At 49.6% G+C, this 19,683-nt stretch overlaps 1 protein-coding gene across 1 annotated transcript in view; it reads right to left on the bottom strand.

The window, feature by feature from the left end:
* Positions 1 to 1,088: 1,088 nt before the first annotated feature.
* Positions 1,089 to 19,683, bottom strand: part of AHNAK (AHNAK nucleoprotein) — a 104,554-nt gene continuing 85,959 nt past the window's right edge. Inside the window, exon 6 of the mRNA XM_047775532.1 lies at positions 1,089 to 1,410. Within this exon, the coding sequence (XP_047631488.1) occupies positions 1,403 to 1,410 (8 nt within the window). The 3' untranslated portion in view covers positions 1,089 to 1,402. The remainder of the gene's footprint in view (positions 1,411 to 19,683) is intronic.

The raw sequence follows: 19,683 nt of genomic DNA, 5'->3' as shown, positions 1-19,683 counted from the left end.
TCCCGTCATGGCGCAGTGGTTAACGAATCCGACTAGGAACCACGAGGTTTCAGGTTCGATCCCTGGCCTTGCTCAGTGGGTTAAGGATCCGGCGTTGCCGTGAGCTGGAGTGTAGGTTGCAGGACTCGGCTCGGATCCCGCGTTGTTGTGGCTGTGGTGCAGGCCGGTGGCTACAGCTCTGATTCGACCCCTAGCCTGGGAACCATCCATATGCCGTGGGAGCAGGCCCTAGAAAAAGCAAAAAGACAAAAAAAATAAAATAAAATAAAAGAAAGAAAGAAAGAAGGAAGGAAGGAAGGAAGGAAGGAAGGAAGGAAGGAAGAAGAAGGAGAAAGAAAGGAAGGAAGGAAGGAAGAAAGGAAGAAGAAAGGAAAGGAAGGAAAGAAGGAAAGAAAGAAAGAAAGAAAGAAAGAAGAGAAAGAAAGGAAAGGAAGGAAGGAAGAAAGAAAGAAAGGAAGAAAGAAAGAAAGAAAGAAAGATGTATTAGGGAGTTCCCATCATAGCTTAGTGGAAATGAACCCAGCTATTATCCATGAGGATGCAGGTTCAATCCCTGGCCTCGATCCTGGGTTAAGGATCTGGCATTGTGGTGAGCTGTGATGGAGGGCACTGAGAGGGCTTGGATCCCGTGTTGCTGTGGCTGTGGTATAGGCCCTAAAAAGATAAGAAAAGAAAAATATCGGAGTTCTCTCTTGGGTTAAGGATCCAGCATTGTCACTGCAGCGGCTCATGTTGCTGCTGTGGCACAGGTTCAACCCCTGGCCCGGGAACTTCCATATGCCACAAGTGTGGTCAAAAAAAAAAAAAAAGTATCAACTGGCGTGTTGAAATAGTCATTTTATTTTTGTAGACTAATGAAGAAGGAGAAAGGAAGGAGGGAGGGAGGGAAGAAAGAGGGAGCGAGAAAGGAAAAGCAGGAAGAGAATGAGCTGACTGTTCTGCAGGCCTCCCCATTGTCTGGGCGCAGGGGTCAGTTACCAGCCCTGAAAATCTGTGTCCGAAAGTCGCCTGCCCATAGCCAGCTCTCCCAGGGATTTTAACAACGCCAGGGAGGGGAGTATGAAAACCACCAAGGCTGACCCGTAACGGATGCTCGATAGATGTTTATTGAATGACTAAGTGAAGGAACACCGCCTGAGCCCCATCCTCGCCAAAGCCCACCCGGCTTCCAAGCCCCATCCCCTTAGAAGTGAAGAAACACAGCAAAAAGGCCCTGTGCGGGCAGCCCTGCATCCAGAACTGGCTGGGGCTCTAAAAGCCACCTCGTGGAAGGTATTCCTTTAACTGCAGGTGTTTGTTTCCCTTGGCAAGGCAGTCTGTAATTTCCCATTTTTAGAACAATGCTCCAAAGAACGGCCACAAAAACAACCTTCGGAGGGGGCGGATTTCTTCCTGGCCTCAGCTACAGCCCTGTAAAACAACAATAACAAATGGATTTTATTCAAAACACTTTTTGCATCTCTCCATAAAATCGGGAAGCCTGGCGTCGACTTTGCACAGGTTGGGGCGGGGGGAGTGCACCCATCAGCCGGAAGAGCAACGCAACCAACTCCCCGCCTTTGGGAGGGGTCCATCTGGAAACGAGGCCCCCATGGGATCTGTTTGGGTCTTGACACGCCTCCCTCTGTGGGTTCCTATGTGGCAAGGGTGGAAAGGAAGCTTGCAGAAAAGCCAGGGTCTGCCCTTTGGGTGCCCCGTGCGAGTCTGAGGCCAGAAGGGACAGTGTGTTCTTGAGAACGTGCCAGTGACAGGCTGCAGGAGGTGACGAACTGGAGCGGGATGAGAGGCACGCCCTCTAGTCTCAGCCGTCAAGGAATCTCTCACCCTCATCTCCAAACTGACCTTCTCCCCGCTTCTAAACTCAGAAGATTGGCTCCTGAGTCCTTCACCCACCTTTCAGCTCCCTGCATCTTCCTTCCGTCCCCCCACCACCTCCCCGCTCCAAGGTGCCACCCAAGACATCTCCGCCTGGACCCGCACCTTCCTCTCCTCACTGGCTTCCTGGCCGAGTCGCATTCACCTCCCACGTGGGTCCGCCACCCCACTTCCTCTTAGGCCTCCCCCGTTCCATAATGTTTCCGTTCCTACAGAAAATGTCCAGCTTTCAGGGCGGGACCTCATCTTCCGTTCCAGCCTGAGCTCCCACTCGTCTCCACAAAAAGCTTAGGCATCCACCAGAATGGCAGCCTCACCTTTCCCAACCCCCATCTTTGCTCGATGGGTACCACTCCCCTCTCCCAATTTAGGATGACCTTCCTGGTCTCCAATCTGGGACTAAGTCCTACCCATGTTTTGAAGGTTCATACAAATAATACCTTCTCATCAACCGATCTAGTGGAAAATAACCCCCCGCCCCCTCTGACACTCAAGCCCTGAAATTTTGCCCCCTTCCTTCTGCATCTCCACTTTGTGAAGAAATCATTAGCATTACTTTTTTTTTTTTTTGGTCTTTTTGCTATTTCTTGGGCCGCTCCCGAGGCATATGGAGGTTCCCAGGCTAGGGGTCCAATCGGAGCTGTAGCCACCAGCCTACGCCAGAGCCACAGCAACGCGGGATCCGAGCCGCGTCTGCAACCTACGCCACAGCTCACGGCAGCGCCGGATCGTTAACCCACTGAGCAAGGGCAGGGATCGAACCCGCAACCTCATAGTTCCTAGTTGGATTTGTTAACCACTGCGCCACGACGGGAACTCCCGTACTTTTTTTTTTTTTTTTTTTAAAGGGTCGCACCTTCGGCCTATGGAGGTTCCCACGCGAGGGGTCGAATTGGAGCTGCAGCTGCTGACCTACAGCACAGCCACAGCAAGGCTCGATCCGAGCTGCATCTGTGACCTACACCACAGCTCATGGCAACACCAGATCCTTAACCCACCGAGCAGGGCCAGAGATGGAACCTGCATCCTCATGGATACTGGTTCCCGTTCATTTCCATTGAGCCACACGGGAACTCCTCCACTTTTTTTTTTCAAACCTGTGTTGAATGACCTAGAGAAGCAAGATGCTAAGCCTCTTTAAGAGGCTTAGAAGGAATGGAGCATCAATAAAAGGTGACATTTCTCTACCACCCTGGCTTGGAGGCTGACACTGAGCTGAGCATGTCCTACATTCGACCTCACCCAACCTCACAGTGAGAGTGTAGGGTAAGGATCACGGGCCCCTTTGTACAAACCAGGAAACAAGGGCTTTGAGAAACTGACTTCCCGAGAGCCTCGCAGTTTCAGAGGAACAGAGCTGGCGTTTAGGTTTGGCTCACAATAGTGACTTCTGTAGCCAGTCCTCACGGCTTCATTCTCAGAGAATTTACAGCACAGAACAGTTAGGAAGAACAGGGTGGGTAGGAAACCACGAGTTCCTTTGGTCGGAACAAATTTTTGGAAAGGATGCATAATGGGGTGGGTTCCCCATTCTACATGTTCTCTCTCTCTCTCTCTCTCTCTCTTTTTTTTTTTTTATAGACAGTAGAGGGAGTTCCTGTTGTGGCTCAGTGGTTAACAAATCAGACTAGGAACCATGAGGTTTCAGGTTCGATCCCTGGCCTTGCTCAGTGGGTTAAGGATCCGGCGTTGCTGTGCGCTCTGGTGTAGGCTGGCGGCTACAGCTCTGATTCGACCCCTAGCCTGGGAACCTCCATAGACCTCGGGTGTGGCCCTAGAAAAGAAAAAAATAAATTAAATAAATAAAGACGGTAGAGGGATCTGAGTTCCTGGACTCTCGGGATATATAATGAAGTTCTCTGATCTCTAAGGCTTCTGTGCTCGGGGAGAGTAGCAGGCAAAACAGGAAGCTCTGAGTCTGCGGCAAGAACCATTCTGAGATCCTAAGCCTAGTGGCAAGAGCTTGGATTGTGGACTTCCAGTCCTGGCCCCTGCGCCTCCCGGTCCTGAGTCTCAGACAAGCTACTGAACCTCTTGCTAAGCCTCAGTTTCATCATCTATAAAATGGGAATAATACCTGGCTGACGGGGGAGTTTGGGTAGATGAAGTGAAATAATCTACATAAATCACCTGGCACATATAAGGTGTTCAATACATTATTATTTTTGGTACTACTTCCCTTGGACATAGGAACCTGCATTTCTTCGCTTTGTTTCTATTTTGAAAATTTGGTATTTATTTTTTTAATGTTCATTGAAATCTAGTTGATGTACAATTCTAAGTTTCAGATAGACAGCAAAGTGTTTCAGTTTATATGTATATAAAATGCATATATATATTCATTTTGTGTTTTATATATATTCTTTTTCAGATTGTTTGTGTGTTTGTTTACGGCCACCCCTGTGGCATGTGAAAGTTCTCAGGTTCAGGGTCGAATCAGAGCTGCAGCTGCTGGCCTGCGTCACAGCCACAGCAACACTGATTCAAGCTGCATCTGCGACCTACATCGCAGCTTGCAGCCACACCAGATCCTTAACCCACTGAGCGAGGCCACAGATGGGAACCTGCATGCTCATGGACCCCATGTCAGATTCTTAACCTGCGGAGCCACAACAGGAACTCCTTAGATTCCTTTCTATTCTGGTTTATTACAAGATATCGAGCATAGTTCTCTGTGCTGCACAGTAGGTCCTTGCTGTCCCCTATTTCACATATAGTAATGTGTGTATATATATATATATTTTTTTTTTTTTGTCTTTTTGCTATTTCTTGGGCCGCTCCCGCAGCATATGGAGGTTCCCAGGCTAGGGGTCGAATCGCAGCAACGCAGGATCCGAGCCGCGTCTGCAACCTACACCCCAGCTCACGGCAACGCCGGATCGTTAACCCACTGAGCAAGCGCAGGGATCGAACCCGCCACCTCATGGTTCCTAGTCGGATTCGTTAACCACTGCGCCACGACGGGAACTCCAATAATGTATATATTTTAATCCCACACTCCGGATTTTAATCCTCCCCACCCTTTCCCCTTTGGTAAGCATAAGTTTAGCTTCTGCGTCTGTGTCTTTTGATTTTTTTTTTTCCTCAAAGCATAACATACACACGGTAAAGTCCATAACATGCACAGATGTTATATGCACAGCTTGATAATCATTTACATTTATAGGAACTTATATGCACACCACCCCAGTCCAGATATAGACCATGTCTATATCCGGAAAAGTTCCCTCGCGCATCGACTCAGTCCACCCACCCACCAGACATGGCCGGGGTTTGACTTATCGTGTTTTCGTGTTGCCTCTCCTTGAACTTCATTTGAATGGACCCAGGCGACGTGTGGTGTCTCGGGGCCGTGTGTATAGACCACCTACGTCTCCAGTCTTCTGCTGACAGGAGTCGGAGACAACGCTGAGTGTTCTCGTACATCCGCCTTTGTCAGCAGGAGCCCTCCTCTCTCTCGAGCATATGCATATATACCAGGGAGTGGAAACCCTGGGCTGTGGAGAAGGCACAGTTTGAGGCTTGCTAGAATCTGCCAGACAAGTCTCCTAAGGGGCTGTGCCATTTCTACGCCCCATCACAGCATGCCAGATGTGGAGTTTCAGTGCCTCCATACCTTCAAGGACACCTGCTATTCGGTCATTTATTTTAGCCATTCTAGGGCTTCTCCTTGTGGTTTTAATTTGCATTTTCCTGATGAGTAATGATGTTGAGCAGCACCTTTTCATAGTTTGACCATCCGGATGTGTTGTTTTTTTGGGGTTTTTTTTTTCTTTCTTATTTCAAGACCGCACCCGAGGCACATGGAGGTTCCCAGGCTAGGGGTTGAATCAGAGCTACAGCTGCCAGCCTACACCACAGCCACAGCAACACGGGATCCTTAACCCACTGAGCGAGGCCAGGGATCGAACCTGCAACCTCTTGGTTCCCAGTCGGATTCGTTTCTGCTGCACCATGACAGGAATACCTGGATGTGTTCTTTTATGAGTGCCTATCAGGTTTTTGCCTAGTTTTTATTGGGTCATTTGCTTTCTTCTCACTGATTTACAGTGGTTCTTCCTACATACTTTGCCGGCTCTATATAGTGCAAATATCTTCTAAGACTGAGGCTTGCCTTTCTGTGTTTTGAATGGTGCCTTTCTTAAATTTTTTATTTATTTAATTTATTTTTTATTGACGTAGAGTCATGTTGTGTGAGTTCCCAGGGTAGAGCAAAAGGATTCAGTTATATACACATATTGTTTTTCCGATACTTTTCCCAGAAGTTCCCACTGTGGCACCGTGGGTTAGTGATCCAGCTTGTCTCTGCGGCATTGCGGGTTCAATCCTTGGCCCACACCCATATGCTGTGGGTGTGGCGGAAAAAAGTGCACAGATACTTTGCCATTATATGTCATTACATGCTATTGAATATAGTTCCCTGTGCTGTACAGTAGGTCCTTGTTTACTTATTTTATACACGGTAGTTTGTGTCTATTGATCCTAAACTCCTAACGTATTCCTCCCTCCCTTCCCCCGTTTACAAAACCACAGGTTTGTTCTCCACGTCTATAAGTCTATTTTTGTTTTGTAAGTAAGTTCATTTGTATCTTTCTTTTTTTTTTTTGTCTTTTTGTCATTTCTTGGGCTGCTCCCGAGGCTTATGGAAGTTCCCAGGCTAGAGGTCGAATCAGAGCTGTAGCCACCAGCCTACGCCAGAGCCACAGCAACGCGGGGATCCGAGCCGCGTCTGCAACCTACACCACAGCTCACGGCAACGCCGGATCCTTAACCCACTGAGCGAGACCAGGGATCAAACCCACCACCTCCTGGTTCCTAGTCGGATTCGTTAACCACTGCGCCACGACGGGAACTCCCCGTTTGTATCATTTTAGATTCCACGTATAAGTGATGTTGTATGATATCCGCCTTTCTCTGTCTGACTGACTTCACTTCGTATGATACTCTCGAGGTCCACCCATGTTGCTGCAAATGGCATTATTTCATTCTTTTTTATGGCTGAGTAGTATTCCTGTGTGTGTGTGTGTGTGTGTACCACCTCTTCTTTATCCATTCATCTGTCGGGGACATTTAGATTATTTCCATATCTTAGCTCTTGTGACTAGTACTGCTGTGAACATAGGGGTGCATGTATCTCTTTGAATGAAGAGTTTTTTGTTCTTTTCATGTTTTGAACAGTGCCTTTTGATGAAGAGAGGCTTTCAATTTTGCTAAAGTCCAATTCACTCCTTTTCCTTCTATGGTTAGGGCTTTCGGAGTTCTCTTTTAGATGTGTTTGCCCAACCCCACGGTCATGAGGACACGCTAGGCTAATTCCTTTTAATCTTGTGTTCATGGTATTTTTCTCTCCGGTTGGAGATTATGGATTGGTTGTCAATTCAATGAGGAGCAAAGGTCTCATAGAAAAAAACCTAAGCATGACCAGCTCACATGATAATGCTCAGATGGTAATGACAGCCTGAGTCTTTGGGCCATCCAGCCTGCTGATGTAAAGCCACGTGGTGCATTCGCAGGCACTCTTTTTGCTGGGCTGCCCTGCTGGAATGCCATTGCAGGAGCCCCTGACAGAGGGGTGGTATGTTCCAGAATGAACCAGAAAGGAGGGGACGGTCCCCTCAATGCTGGTTTATATGCTCAGCAGCTTAGTCTGACAGCTGCTGCTGTAATCACTTTGCAAACACATCCTTCCCCATCCTTCTCTCTGCTTTAGAAATCTTTTCCCCATGCCTTTCCTTTGCTCCCTGAATAGTCCCTTTCGTTATCTTTTGTCTAACAATTTATTATCTGGAGGGCGTGATAAAAAAAAAAAAAAATCCGGAGTTCCCTTCGTGGCTCAGGGGTTAACGAATCCGACTAGGAGCCGTGAGGTTGTGGGTTCGATCCCTGGCCTCGATCAGTGGGTGAAGGATCCCGTGGCTCAGGGGTTAACGAATCCGACTAGGAGCCGTGAGGTTGTGGGTTCGATCCCTGGCCTCGATCAGTGGGTGAAGGATCCCGCATTGCCGTGAGCTGTGGTGTAGGTCACAGACGCAGCTCGGATCCCGTGTTGCTGTGGCTGTGGTGTAGGCCGGCAGCTGTAGCTCTGATTCAATCCCTAGCATGAGAACCTCCATATGCCGCAGTGCAGTCTTAAAAAGACAAAAAAAAAAAAAAATCCTTTTTTTCCTTCTGTCTCTCTTTCCCTAAAGCAGAGTTTCTCAACCTCAGTAGCACTGACCCCTTGGACGGGATACTTCTGCGTCCTGGGGGCGGTCCAGGCACTGTCGGATGCACAGCCCTCCCTGTTGCTCTCTTTTCCCTCCTACCTTTCTTCTCACTGTCAATCAAGAGGCCGGAGGGAAAAGAGGGGCTGGCTGGGAGGCGAATCATACCTTTCTCAAGCTCAAAGGGGCCTCAGATACGATCCAGTGCAACCCCCACCTTTTACAGATGAGGAAACAGATCCCGAGAGCTGGGGAGATGGGGGGGGGGAGGATGCATCAGAGCAGAGTGTGTGGTGGGCTGGGGAGAGGGGAGGACAAATGCGGGGCCAAACAGGAAGTCCAAATTCCAGAGCCTGGAGCAGAATTTCCAGTCCCACCGGGGAACCTGGGATTGTTTCCCACAGCTCCTTTCTCTCTCCGAGGCAGGAGGAGTCCCGTTCCAGAAACTACTGGAGCGGCTCAGACGGAGGCACAGACCCAGATCAGACAGCCCCCCCCGCCCACGTGCCGGGCCCCAAGGAGTGCCCATCCCTGGGAGCCCCTTCCAGAGTTTCCAGGGGACACAAGTGACCGCTGATGCCAACGGGGAGGTTTCATGATGACTAATGCCATGACAACCTCTTAGCTTAATCCTATAATCATGAGAGAGGTGATGGTCAGGCCACCTGGCCACACCTGTCCCGCTGGAGAAGGTACAGAGCAAGAGCCCTTAAGAAGGGGAAGGAGTCTGGAGACCCTGTCAGTCCTGGCCCTGCCTCAGGTACGCAGGTGGGGGCTGCCCGGGGCTGCCCAGAGCCCTGTGCCAGAATCTCCCATCTCCGCGGGTGTTAATACTTGTTAAGCGCTTACTGTGTGCTGGACACCATTCTAAACACATTGTAAAGACACGAATTCGGTTCTTCCTCTTCTAGCCTCTGAAGGAGACGCTGTCATTCACCCTGTTGAAGATGCTGATACAGAGCCTGTGCAACCCTTGGTCAAGCAGCAGGGTACTCTCCTGGAGCATATGTGTGGGGTCACACGTCAACACCAATCACCCTACTCCTTACTTGTAGCCAATGTCAACCTCACCCCCCATCAGCCATGCATGGAGCCCCCCTGGTGTGTGTATAAACCTACACCAAGATGTATATATCCGCATATATAGGTAGACACACATTGTATATATGTGTACAATGGAATACTACTCAGCCATAAAAAAGAATGAAAGAATGCCATTTGCAGCAACGTGAATGAACCTAGAGATCCTCATACTAAGTGAAGTCAGACAGAGAAAGCAAATACCACAGGATGTTACTTATATGTGGAATCCAAAATATGATACAAATGAACCTATTAATGAAGCAGAAACAGACTCACAGACATAGTGGGCAAATTTAGGGTTATCCAAGTAGAAAGAGGGTTGGGCAGGGATAAATTCAGAGTTTGGGATTAGCAGATACAAACTACTGGATATAAAATAAACAGGAGTTCCTGTTGTGGCTCAGTGGTTAACGAACCCGTGAGGATGCAGGTTTGATCCCTGGCCTCATTCACTGGGCTACGGATCTGACGTTGCCCTGAGCTGTGGTGTAGGTCACAGAGGTGGCTCAGATCCCTGTTGCTGTGGCTGTGGTGGAGGCTGGCAGCTGCAGCTCTGAATCGACCCTCAGCCTGGGAACCTCCGTATGCCATGAGTGCAGCCCTAAAAAAAGACAAACTAAATAAATAAATGTTTGCAAAATAAATAAAGTCCTACTGTATAACACTGGGATTATATTCAGTATCCTATAGTGAATCATAATGGAAAAGAATGTGTGTGTGTATATATGTATACACATACATACATAGAACTGTAGCCCTTCGCTGTACACCAGAAACTAACAAAATATTTTAAATCAACTATGCTTCAATTTTTAAAATTTCTATTAAAATTAAGTTTTTGTAAAAAGCCTACACCAAGAAAAGCCCGAGGTAATGGACAAGACTTTAGTGGTACATGATGAATGTTTTTACTTAAACAATTATGAATTTGTTTCAGTGCTTATTAGAAAACACACGGGTTTCCTTTACGGTAGTGACGTAAAGACTTTTTTTCTAATTACATGTAAGGTTTTGTTTTGTTCATTTATTTATTTTGTCCCTTAGGGCCGCACCCATGACATATGGAGGTTCCTAGGTTAGGGGTTGAATCGGAGCTGCAGCTGCCGGCCTCCACCACAGCTGTCACAACGTGGGATCTGCCACCTACACCACAGCTCACGGCAACCCCAGATTCTTAACCCACTGGGCGACACCAGGGATCGAACCAGGGCATTCTCGTGGATACTCGTTGGATGGTGGCCCTTGAATGGCTCAAGCAGGGCAGCCCTGCTCTGGCCCCGTCACATCCTGAGGACAGCTGACACCAGCCATAGACCTTTTCAGGGCTGTGTGGCCCCTGGCTCCTCTTATTCCCACCTGCCATTCTCAGAGCCTCTTTCTCAGTAGACTTGACCATGGTAGTGAGAGCGCCCTCTGGCCAACTCTGCCCCTCTACACACGTGGGTCACTCCCTTTGAGATTCTCTCTGCTTTCTGGTGATGAAAGAGACATCCACCAAGGGTGATAAATACGAAAATCCACAAATAAGAGGCCAAGTATGACGGCAGGGAGGAATGAGGAAACCGCACCCATTCTCTGGACACGAGCCTGGGCTGTCTGCCCCCAGCTGGCCTCGTGAGGCGGCAGCCGGGGAAATGTCAGCCCTGGGGTCCTGGTGCTGGTCTGTGAGCTGGACAATGTGCTCAGGGACCCCGCCCCCTCCCCGTCCTGCTGGAGTCACAGCAGCACGGGGCAGCCTTGTGACTCCAGAATTGAGAGCTTACAGAGCCTACAGCCCCCTCTGCTCGCCCAGCCTCTGATGGTACAGGAACCACTGTTCTTCAATGGCAAATAGGGAAAGTTATGTGTATGTATGTCTGTATGTATTTCGGCTAGGGATTCAATTGGAGCTACAGCTGCCAGCCTACCCCAGAGCCACAGCCATGAGGGCTCCAAGCCTCCTCTGCAATCTACACGGCAGCTCATGGCAACACCGGATCCTTAACCCACTGAGCGAGGCCAGGGATCAACCTCGCATCCTCATGGGTACTAGTCGAGTTCGTTTCCACTGAGCCACGATGGGAACTCAGGAATGTTTTAAAAGAATACTCATAAATAGGACTGGGGGAACCCACTCAAAGCCCCAGGGATATAAGAACAATCCAAAGGCTGGGATTTGAACAAGTCATCACGTCCCACAGTCCCCAGAGATTCTCGAAAGACGGGACTCAAATGCCATCTGCCTTCAAGAGGCAGGAGGGCCATTGCATCCTCCTGGGCGCTGCCTCCCCGGAGCTGGGCGGGTGCCAGGCCAAGGAAGCCTAAGCCTCTCGGGTCATTGTTCTGCCTCAGAAGAGGATCTCGAAAGCAGAAGGAAATTAGAAACAACCACACAATGAATACCAGATTCTCTTTTCTCCCTGCTCCGCCTGCCAGGAGATGAAGCAGGGCTGGCTGACAGCAACACCCCACCCAGCAGCTGCTCACCCTCCAGGACCAGCTCTCCAGCCACACGGGAAGGGCTGGTCCCCAGGCCTCGCTATTCTCTGTTGATGTTTGCAGTCTCTATTTTCCTTCCCTAGCTGAGTGCTACCCTCCCACCAGGCACAACAGGGATGAGTTACAGGCACTCTGTGTTTGTTGATTGAGTAAACGATTCCCTCTGGGCAATCCCCTAAAACACGTCACAGGTTTAAACTCATCGACTTTCCACAGCATCCCATGAGGGATAAAGTGGGGTCCAGGTGACCCAGCTGGATGAGCAGGACTGAGCCAGTTGGTGGGGTAGCTTTACTCATTTTTTTTTCTTTTTCTTTTTTTTTAGGGCTGCACCCACAGCATATGGAGGTTCCCAGGCTAGGGCTCGAATCGGAGCTACAGCTGCTGGCCTATGTCACAGCCACAGCAACGCCAGATCCAAGCCACATCTGCAACCTACGCCACAGCTCACGGCAATGCCGGATCCTTAACCCACTGAGCGAGGCCAGGGATCGAACTTTCGTCCCCATGGAGGCTAGTCAGATTCATTAACCACTGAGCCATGACAGGAACTCCATTATTATTATTATTATTTTTCTTTTTAGGACTGCACCTGCGGCATATGGAAGTTCTCAGGCTAGGTGTTGAATCAGGACTGCAGCTACTGGCCTGCACCACAGCCAGAGCAACGCCGAATCTGAGCCGTCTCTACAACTTACACTGAAGCTTGTGGCAACATCCTAGATCCTTAACCCACTGAACAAGGCCAAAGATGGAACCCACGTCCTCATGGATACTATTTGAGTTCTTAACCCGCTGAGCCATAACAGGAACTCATCCAGTTGGGGCAAATGATCCCCACTTCTTACCAACATCCTCCACCCCAGTGATTCTGAGATGGGCGTGGAGCTCAAAGTCCTACCCCACGTGCCAGATACCGAGGGTGACCACAGAGTAGACTCAGACGTGTCCCCTTCAGAACCCAAGAGGCAACACATGATGTGGCTGGATGGTAAGGAGTCTTGGAAGAGGAGACACACAGAGCTAGTGTCAGTCTTACCAACTCAGCATCTCAACATTCCTGCCAAGAACTTTTCCTTACAAATGCATTTTTTTTTTCTTGTTGGGGCTATTATTCATTGTAACATAATGTTGTGTTTTATGCCTCCTACATAAGCAGACATGAGCCTCCAGTGTTGTGGAATATTGAGCTGATGTATCTAGTCAAACTTCTGTTTGCTTTTTTGCTGCAGCCATAGCTACGATTTGAATAAATAGAGGAGAAAGATTTGGCTCCCAATCCTCTAGGCTGGGCATTGTGCCATCCCTCCCCAAAACAAAGGGGAAAGATGCCAGATGTGACGGACCAGAGCAAATGGGGAAGAAAAATGCCATCCTCTTCCAGGGGCTACTGAGAAGGGTCAAAACTCCCAGGAGAGGGGTGGTAAGGGGGTAAGAAGACATTTCCTTAATCCCTATACGCAGCCAGACCATTTTATAACTGTGGGCAGCGGACCCCCTGGAGATGAGGTCACAGGCTTGGAAGGTGTCCGCCAACCCCAGCTTGTAAGTGCTGGACCTTGACCTGGATCCCAAGTCCTCTCTGCCCAGCTCGGGGCTCTCCCACTCCACCCGGCTGACCACCAGCTGCAGGATCTGGCAGCTCCGCGCTGTATGTGGCGCGATCTCTCCTCTCTGGCTTGCATCGCATCATCGCCACGCCTCTGACCATGTCCTGGGCAGCTGCGTCCATCTGAACAAGCAAACCCAAGGAGAGGCATTTGTGCTTGGACTTTCCAGGGTCTGATCACACGAGACTGATGCCCTTCTTGAGAGTCTGTGACGTCAGGTGTTACAATAAAGGCTGATGAAAGATCAAGGTCATGGATTCAGTCTCTCGAATGAGCCCATCGTCACATAAAGGAAAGTGAGGAATCTTTGTCCCTACAGGAGTCTCGTCTATCCTGCCCTTCTTTCCTCCCGTTTATTCCAGGAACAGCCACCACCTCTCGTGCACTGATCCCACCCCTATGCTTCTTTCAGCGCACAGGAACTTTCTCATCTTGTTTCAAAATCCTTATCTGCTCTCTCTTCTGCTGGCTTTTGCTCCACCTGTAAACGTCTTTGAGTCTGCCCAGATGAAAATTCAGAACTCCGGTGCCCAGAAATGGTCCTACCTCTCCTCTTATCTTTAAGACCAAACTTCCTAGCTCGCTACCTTCTTCTCCTAAACTTCCCCCAGGTTAAGGTCTACTTTCATCTCCTAAACTTCATCCTGAGCCCCCTGCCACATGCAGTCCAGCCTGGCCGCTCTGTGGGAACTGCCTCTCAAGGACCACAAATAGTCTATAAGCATCAACTCTAGCCTCTGCTTCTCAACACCCATCCCATTTGACCCCCCTGCAGCAATGAAGCCAATGGAAGAAGCTCTTCCTTGGAGTTCCCATCATGGCTCAGCAGTGACGAACACAACAAGTATCCATGAGGACTCGGGTTCGATCCTTGGCCTCACTCAGTAGGTTAAGGATCTGGTGTTGCCGTGAGCTGTGGTATAGGGCGAAGAGGCGGCTTGGATCTAGCGCTGCTGTTGCTCTGGTATAGGAGGGCAGCTACAGCTCCAATTTGACCCCTAAACTGGGAACTTCGATAAGTTGCAGGCGCGGCCCTAAAAAGACAAAAAAAAAAAAAAAAAAAGCTCTTCCTTGTGAAATGTGCTGGGGGCAAGCGCTGCTCATTGCTTACTTACTCAGAGCCATTTCCCGTCTCCCTAGTTGGCAGAATCCCAACTTGGTTCAAGGGCAGGAAAGACATTCTTTTATTTCAGGAAGGTGGGCACAGGCCCCCTGGTCCAAAAGCAGCATGGGTCCTTTCTGACCTGTGGGGCGATCAGCTGGGGTCTTCTGAGGACAACCCCTCCCCCACCACCCACATCCCCCCAAAAGAGGGAGATGTGAAGACAGTGTCTGCTCAAGCTGCTCCGTTTCCTGTCTTTGAACTCGGTCGTGGGAGGATGCGATGCCTGAAGCTGAGGGAAGGTCAAGAGGACCTCAGCCACATTGACCAGAGATTTGCTGACCGACATCTCAATTATGAAGAAAATGAGTCCCGCTTCTCTATGTCACCACTGGACAGGTTTGCAGCCCCAGAATATCCCTTTCCAGTGAGTCATTCCTCTCTTTGCACTGACACCACCCTTCTAGCCCTCCTTCTCAAGTCCCCTTGACAGCCCGTCGGACACCCCATGAATATTGGTATTCTCCTGGCATCTGTGCTCCCTAAGTGTGTACCAGCCACCCGTTCATCGATTCAACAAACACCTGTTCGCACTTCCATGTGCCAGGCTCCTCTCATGGCGTTGACACTCTAGTGGGGGAGACAAACCATAAACAAGATGAACACGTACACACTTCGGGTTGTGACCACTGAGCGCTCGGAATGAAATGATTGGCTCACAAGGATGTTGAGAAAGATGCGGCACCTCCTTCAGTCTTGGGCAGTTGACCACAGAGGGAATATTTCGGCTGAAGTTTGAAGGGTGAGAGGAAGCCAGCCATGCAAAGATGAGGCAGAGCATTCCAGACAATTCGCACAAGGATGAACCCAAAGAAGGAAAGACTTAGCATGCTGTGGGGACCCCAAGGAAGCCAGTGAGGCCAAAGAGAAGTGAGTGAATGAAAGAGGGAAGTCGGATGAAGCTGAGATCCAGGGTAGAACCTTGTAAGCCATGGATGGTGGTGACTGGCATGCTAAGTGCAGTTGGAAGTCATTGGGTAAGAGGATTAACCATCAAATTTGTGTTACTAAAAGATCCCTGTGCCTGGAAATGGGAGCCAGAGTGGACGAGGGAGCCCCGTGTGGACTCATAGTCACCCAGGAGAGAGATGCTGGTGGCTTGATGCAAGATGGCAGCAGTAGAGATGGAGGCAAGTGGTGTATTTGCCAAGGTGGACATGATGGAACTCACTGATGAGCAGGATACAGGCAGCAAGGAAAAGGGAGGCATTGAGGGTGACACTCAGATTTTCTAGTTTGAACACAGGCAGAGTAGTGTTAGAAAAGGCAAGGGAAGGGAGTGCCTGTCGTGGCACAGTGGTTAATGAATCCAACTAGGAGCCATGAGGTTGCGGGTTCGATCCCTGCCCTTGCTCAGTGGGTTAAGAATCCGGCATTGCCATGAGCTGTGGTGTAGGTTGCAGATGCGGCTTGGATCCCATGTTGCTGTGGCTCTGGCATAGGCCGGTGGCTACAGCTCTGGTTAGACCCCTAGCCTGGGAACCTCCATATGCCGTGGGAGCAGCCCAAGAAAATGGCAAAAAGACAAAAAGACCAAAAAAAAAGAAAGAAAAGGCAAGGGAAGAAGAGGCAGAGACCAGAGCAATGAGATCTCAGGCAGGTTTATCAACCATCACAGTGGCCAGGAGCACTGGGCTAAGAGAAGGCAGGCAGCAGCTAATTATATAGGGAGAGGGTAGTTTCAGCACATTCTATTTTTAGCACAGGTTCCAGGGGTAGAAAAAGAAACAGAGAAGCTACAAGTTACATTGTTACAATTTAACAGTTTCTCTAGCTATTTTTGTCTTGTAGCTTTGCATTTCATTTTGGACCCTTACCAACCAACAAGTAGTACCATTTCCTGAGCTAGAGAAGCAGGTTTGGGATGGAGGAAACCATTTTTGGAGTTCCAGTTTGGAAATGCTGAGTTTGAAATACCTCCAGAGTCATCCAGGTGAAAAGGGCAAGTCTGGAGCTCAGGGAATTGGGAATTTGGAGATTATCAGCCTAGAAACATCCTTTAAAGTCGTGGGAATTGATGAGGTCCATTGCGTGCACCATAGAGAGGCTAGAATATGGCCATCAGGTCGTTCAAGTTAGAAATGTCACTTGCTCTTCACTTCTCCCTCTCTCTTCATGTGTTAGACTGTCACCTCCTACCAATTCTAAATTCAGAACCCTTCTTACAGCTGTCCTCTCTCCATTCTCACGGCTGGAGCCCTTCCAGCCTTCATCTTGTGTCCCCTGGAGACTTTCAACAGCCTCTTGGCCTTTGGTCCCTCCAGGTCATTCTCCATTCTGCCACCTGTGAAGTGCGCCCTGCTCAGCAGGAGCAAAAGTGAAACCAGAGAGGACAGGAGGCCCCTCAGAGAAGCAGGCCTGGAACAGCGCCAGGTGGGAACGGGGTCACCCAGCCACAGAGAGAGAACCAGGTGCCCAGATGCCCGGTAACCATAGCAACCAAGGAGGGCGCAGCACATGCCAGCCGTGCGCCCTATTAAGCATCCATCTCTGACTGGGGCTGGCCCAGCCCAGGTGGTTTCAAACTTAAACACCAGCACCCAGCATGTGGGTGGCACTCCCTAAAACAAACAATAGCAACGGTAACAAAAGTAGTAATACCTAACATTAATTGAGCACTTGCAATGTGCCAGGCACTGGGCCAGGCACTGTGCCAGGCCCTTCAACATACTCCCTCAGTTAATAAAACAACCCTATCTACGAGGCAGGTATCTCATACATGAGGACACGGGAGGTTGAGAAGCAAACCCAGCCAGGGCTTTGGGGTTGGAAAAACATGGGTCTGTCCCAGCTGCACCACTGGGCTGGGTGAAATCTCCCAGCTTTGTCTATAGAATGGGATGCAGTGAGATAACTCATGTTAAAGCATTTAGCTCGTGCCTATCACAGAGAAACTACCCAACACGGGTCCTGTAATTGATTGTTGTTGTTTGATGATGACTCACATAAAAGTCAGCTCGTGTCATATCCCTCTATGAAAACCTCCCCTGGCTCCCGCTCTCCCAAAATAAGGATGCCTGGGTCTCAAGGGCTGATTTCCACCCCCCAACCCCGCCCCACAAACCATCCTCTAGCCTCGCCCTGCCACTCACGCTTTCTGGGAGCACCTCCAAGCCTCTGCCCTCCACGTGTCAGCCCCAGAGCACCCTCCTCACCTCCCCCCCCCCCCCGCCAGGAAAGAGGAGGACGCCCCTGTCCTCAGCTTACTGGACCGGGGAGACTAGGACCTCTCTCATACTTGCATCCGGGGCGCCTAGCACAGCACTGCGTCCTCAGCGGGTGCTGACGGGAGTTCCTATCCAGAGCTCTTCACATTTTTGTGTGCGTGTCTTTTTAGGGCCACACCTGCAGCATATGTAAATTCCCAGGTTAGGGGTTGAATCAGAGCCACAGCTGCCGGCCTACACCACAGCCACAGCCACTCAGGATCTGAGCCTCATCTGTGATGGTAACACGGGATCCTTAACCCACTGAGCGAGGTCAGGGATTGAACCCACAGCCTCACGGGTACTAGTTGGGTTCTTAATCTGCTGAGCCACAACGGGAACTCCCTTTGTCACATTTTTTAAAAGTTGTCATGGGGGAGTTCCGTTTGCGGCTCAGCGGTAATGAACCCAACTAGTATCCATGGGACGCAGGTTTGATCCCTGGCCTCCCTCAGTGGGCCGGGGATCTGCTGTTGCCCTGGGAGCTGTGATATAGGTCTCAGGTGAGGCTCGGATCCTGAGTTGCCATGGCTATGGCCAAGGCCAGCAGCTGCAGCTCCGATTTAACCCCTAGCCTGGGAACTTCCATATGCCATGGGCGCAGCTCTAAAAAGCAGAAAATAAAATAAAGTAAATAAACCAGAGCCAGGGAGCAAACCCACGCCACAGCAGTGACCCAAGCTGCTGCAGTGAGCAGTGACAATGCTGGATCCTTAACCTGCTGCACCACAAGAGAACTCTCAGAATTAATATATTCTTAAGGAGTCTGCGGGCAGATCACAAACCCCACTTTGACGAGCATAACAGCAATAACTGATAACATTTATTGAGCACTGCCTGCATGCCCGGAATTTCACATTTATAATCCCACTTTATCCTTACAGCAGTATTATCATACGTGCAGCTTTTTTGTCCCCATTTTTAGTAAGGGGAAAACTGAGGCTAAGGAAGAACAGCTTGTAAGGCAGGGGGCGGGGGGGTGCGCTGGAACTGGAATGCAGGCAGCCCCTCTCCGGAGCCAGAAGTCCTACTCACTATGCTACCTGACCTGTTCCTTTGAATTGTCTTCGGAGGGGCTAGGATTCCAAGTGTCAGTGGATTAGGGGTCTGATAGATTCCTGGAGTTGCTGCTATTTTGGGGGGGGGGAAGGTAGGAAAGAACTGTCAGAGCAGTCACCCAGTAACTGCCCCATTAGAGCCATCAAGTCCCTGCCATGTTTATAGCTTGGAGATGCAGCTAGTCAATAGCGGAGTCAGGATTTGAACCTAGGGCTTGAACTCGGTACCACAACACTGCCTCTCAAAAAGATGATAGTCTGATGTGCATGGGGACTGAGAGAGCCTGGGATGGAATGGTCAGTTCACCCAGAGGAGTGGGGACAGAGGAGCCTCTGGAAGGAGGAAATAGAATTTGAACTGCAGGTCTGGATGTATGGGGCTTTGCTCCAGGAACACATCTCAGCAAGAGGACTATGTCTAAACACACTGCGCGGTGCAAAATCAGAAACTCTAAGTTAACTCTGCGGCCACCAAACAGTTTGGCAAGAATACCAACTTCCACTGGGCGCCAGAATGATCACGAACAGAGAAGCTATTGAAAACCAAACCATCAAAGTAACAACATGACGAGTTATCTTGTGGCATGGTGGATTATGGATCTGATGTGGTCACCGCAGCAGTTTGGGTCACTGCTGTGGCACGGGTTCGATCCCTGGCAGGGGAAATTCCACATGCCGCGCAGGTGCAGCCAAAAAAAGAAAAGAAATAACAGCATAAGATGTGAATAAGAAGATGTCAGGAACTACACTCAATATTTTGTCATAACCTATAAGGGAAAGGAATCTGAAAAAGAATGGAACTATATGTATTTATATATGGATAACGGAATCACTTTGCTGTACACCTAAAACAGAGCACTGTAAATTAGCTATTCAATTTAAAAAAGGAGACAAAGAAGGGCCCTTGAGGATGCCCACTGTGGCTCAGCAGAATCAAACCCTTCAAGTATCCACGAGGATGTGGGTTTCCTCCCTGGCCCCACTCAGTGGGTTAAGGATCTGGCGTTG

The sequence above is a fragment of the Phacochoerus africanus genome, chromosome 4 (genome assembly GCF_016906955.1).
Source record: "Phacochoerus africanus isolate WHEZ1 chromosome 4, ROS_Pafr_v1, whole genome shotgun sequence".
In the NCBI taxonomy this organism is placed as follows: domain Eukaryota; kingdom Metazoa; phylum Chordata; class Mammalia; order Artiodactyla; family Suidae; genus Phacochoerus; species Phacochoerus africanus.
The sequence above is the reverse complement of the archived record's forward strand: the minus strand, read 5'-3'. Positions and strand labels throughout refer to the sequence as shown.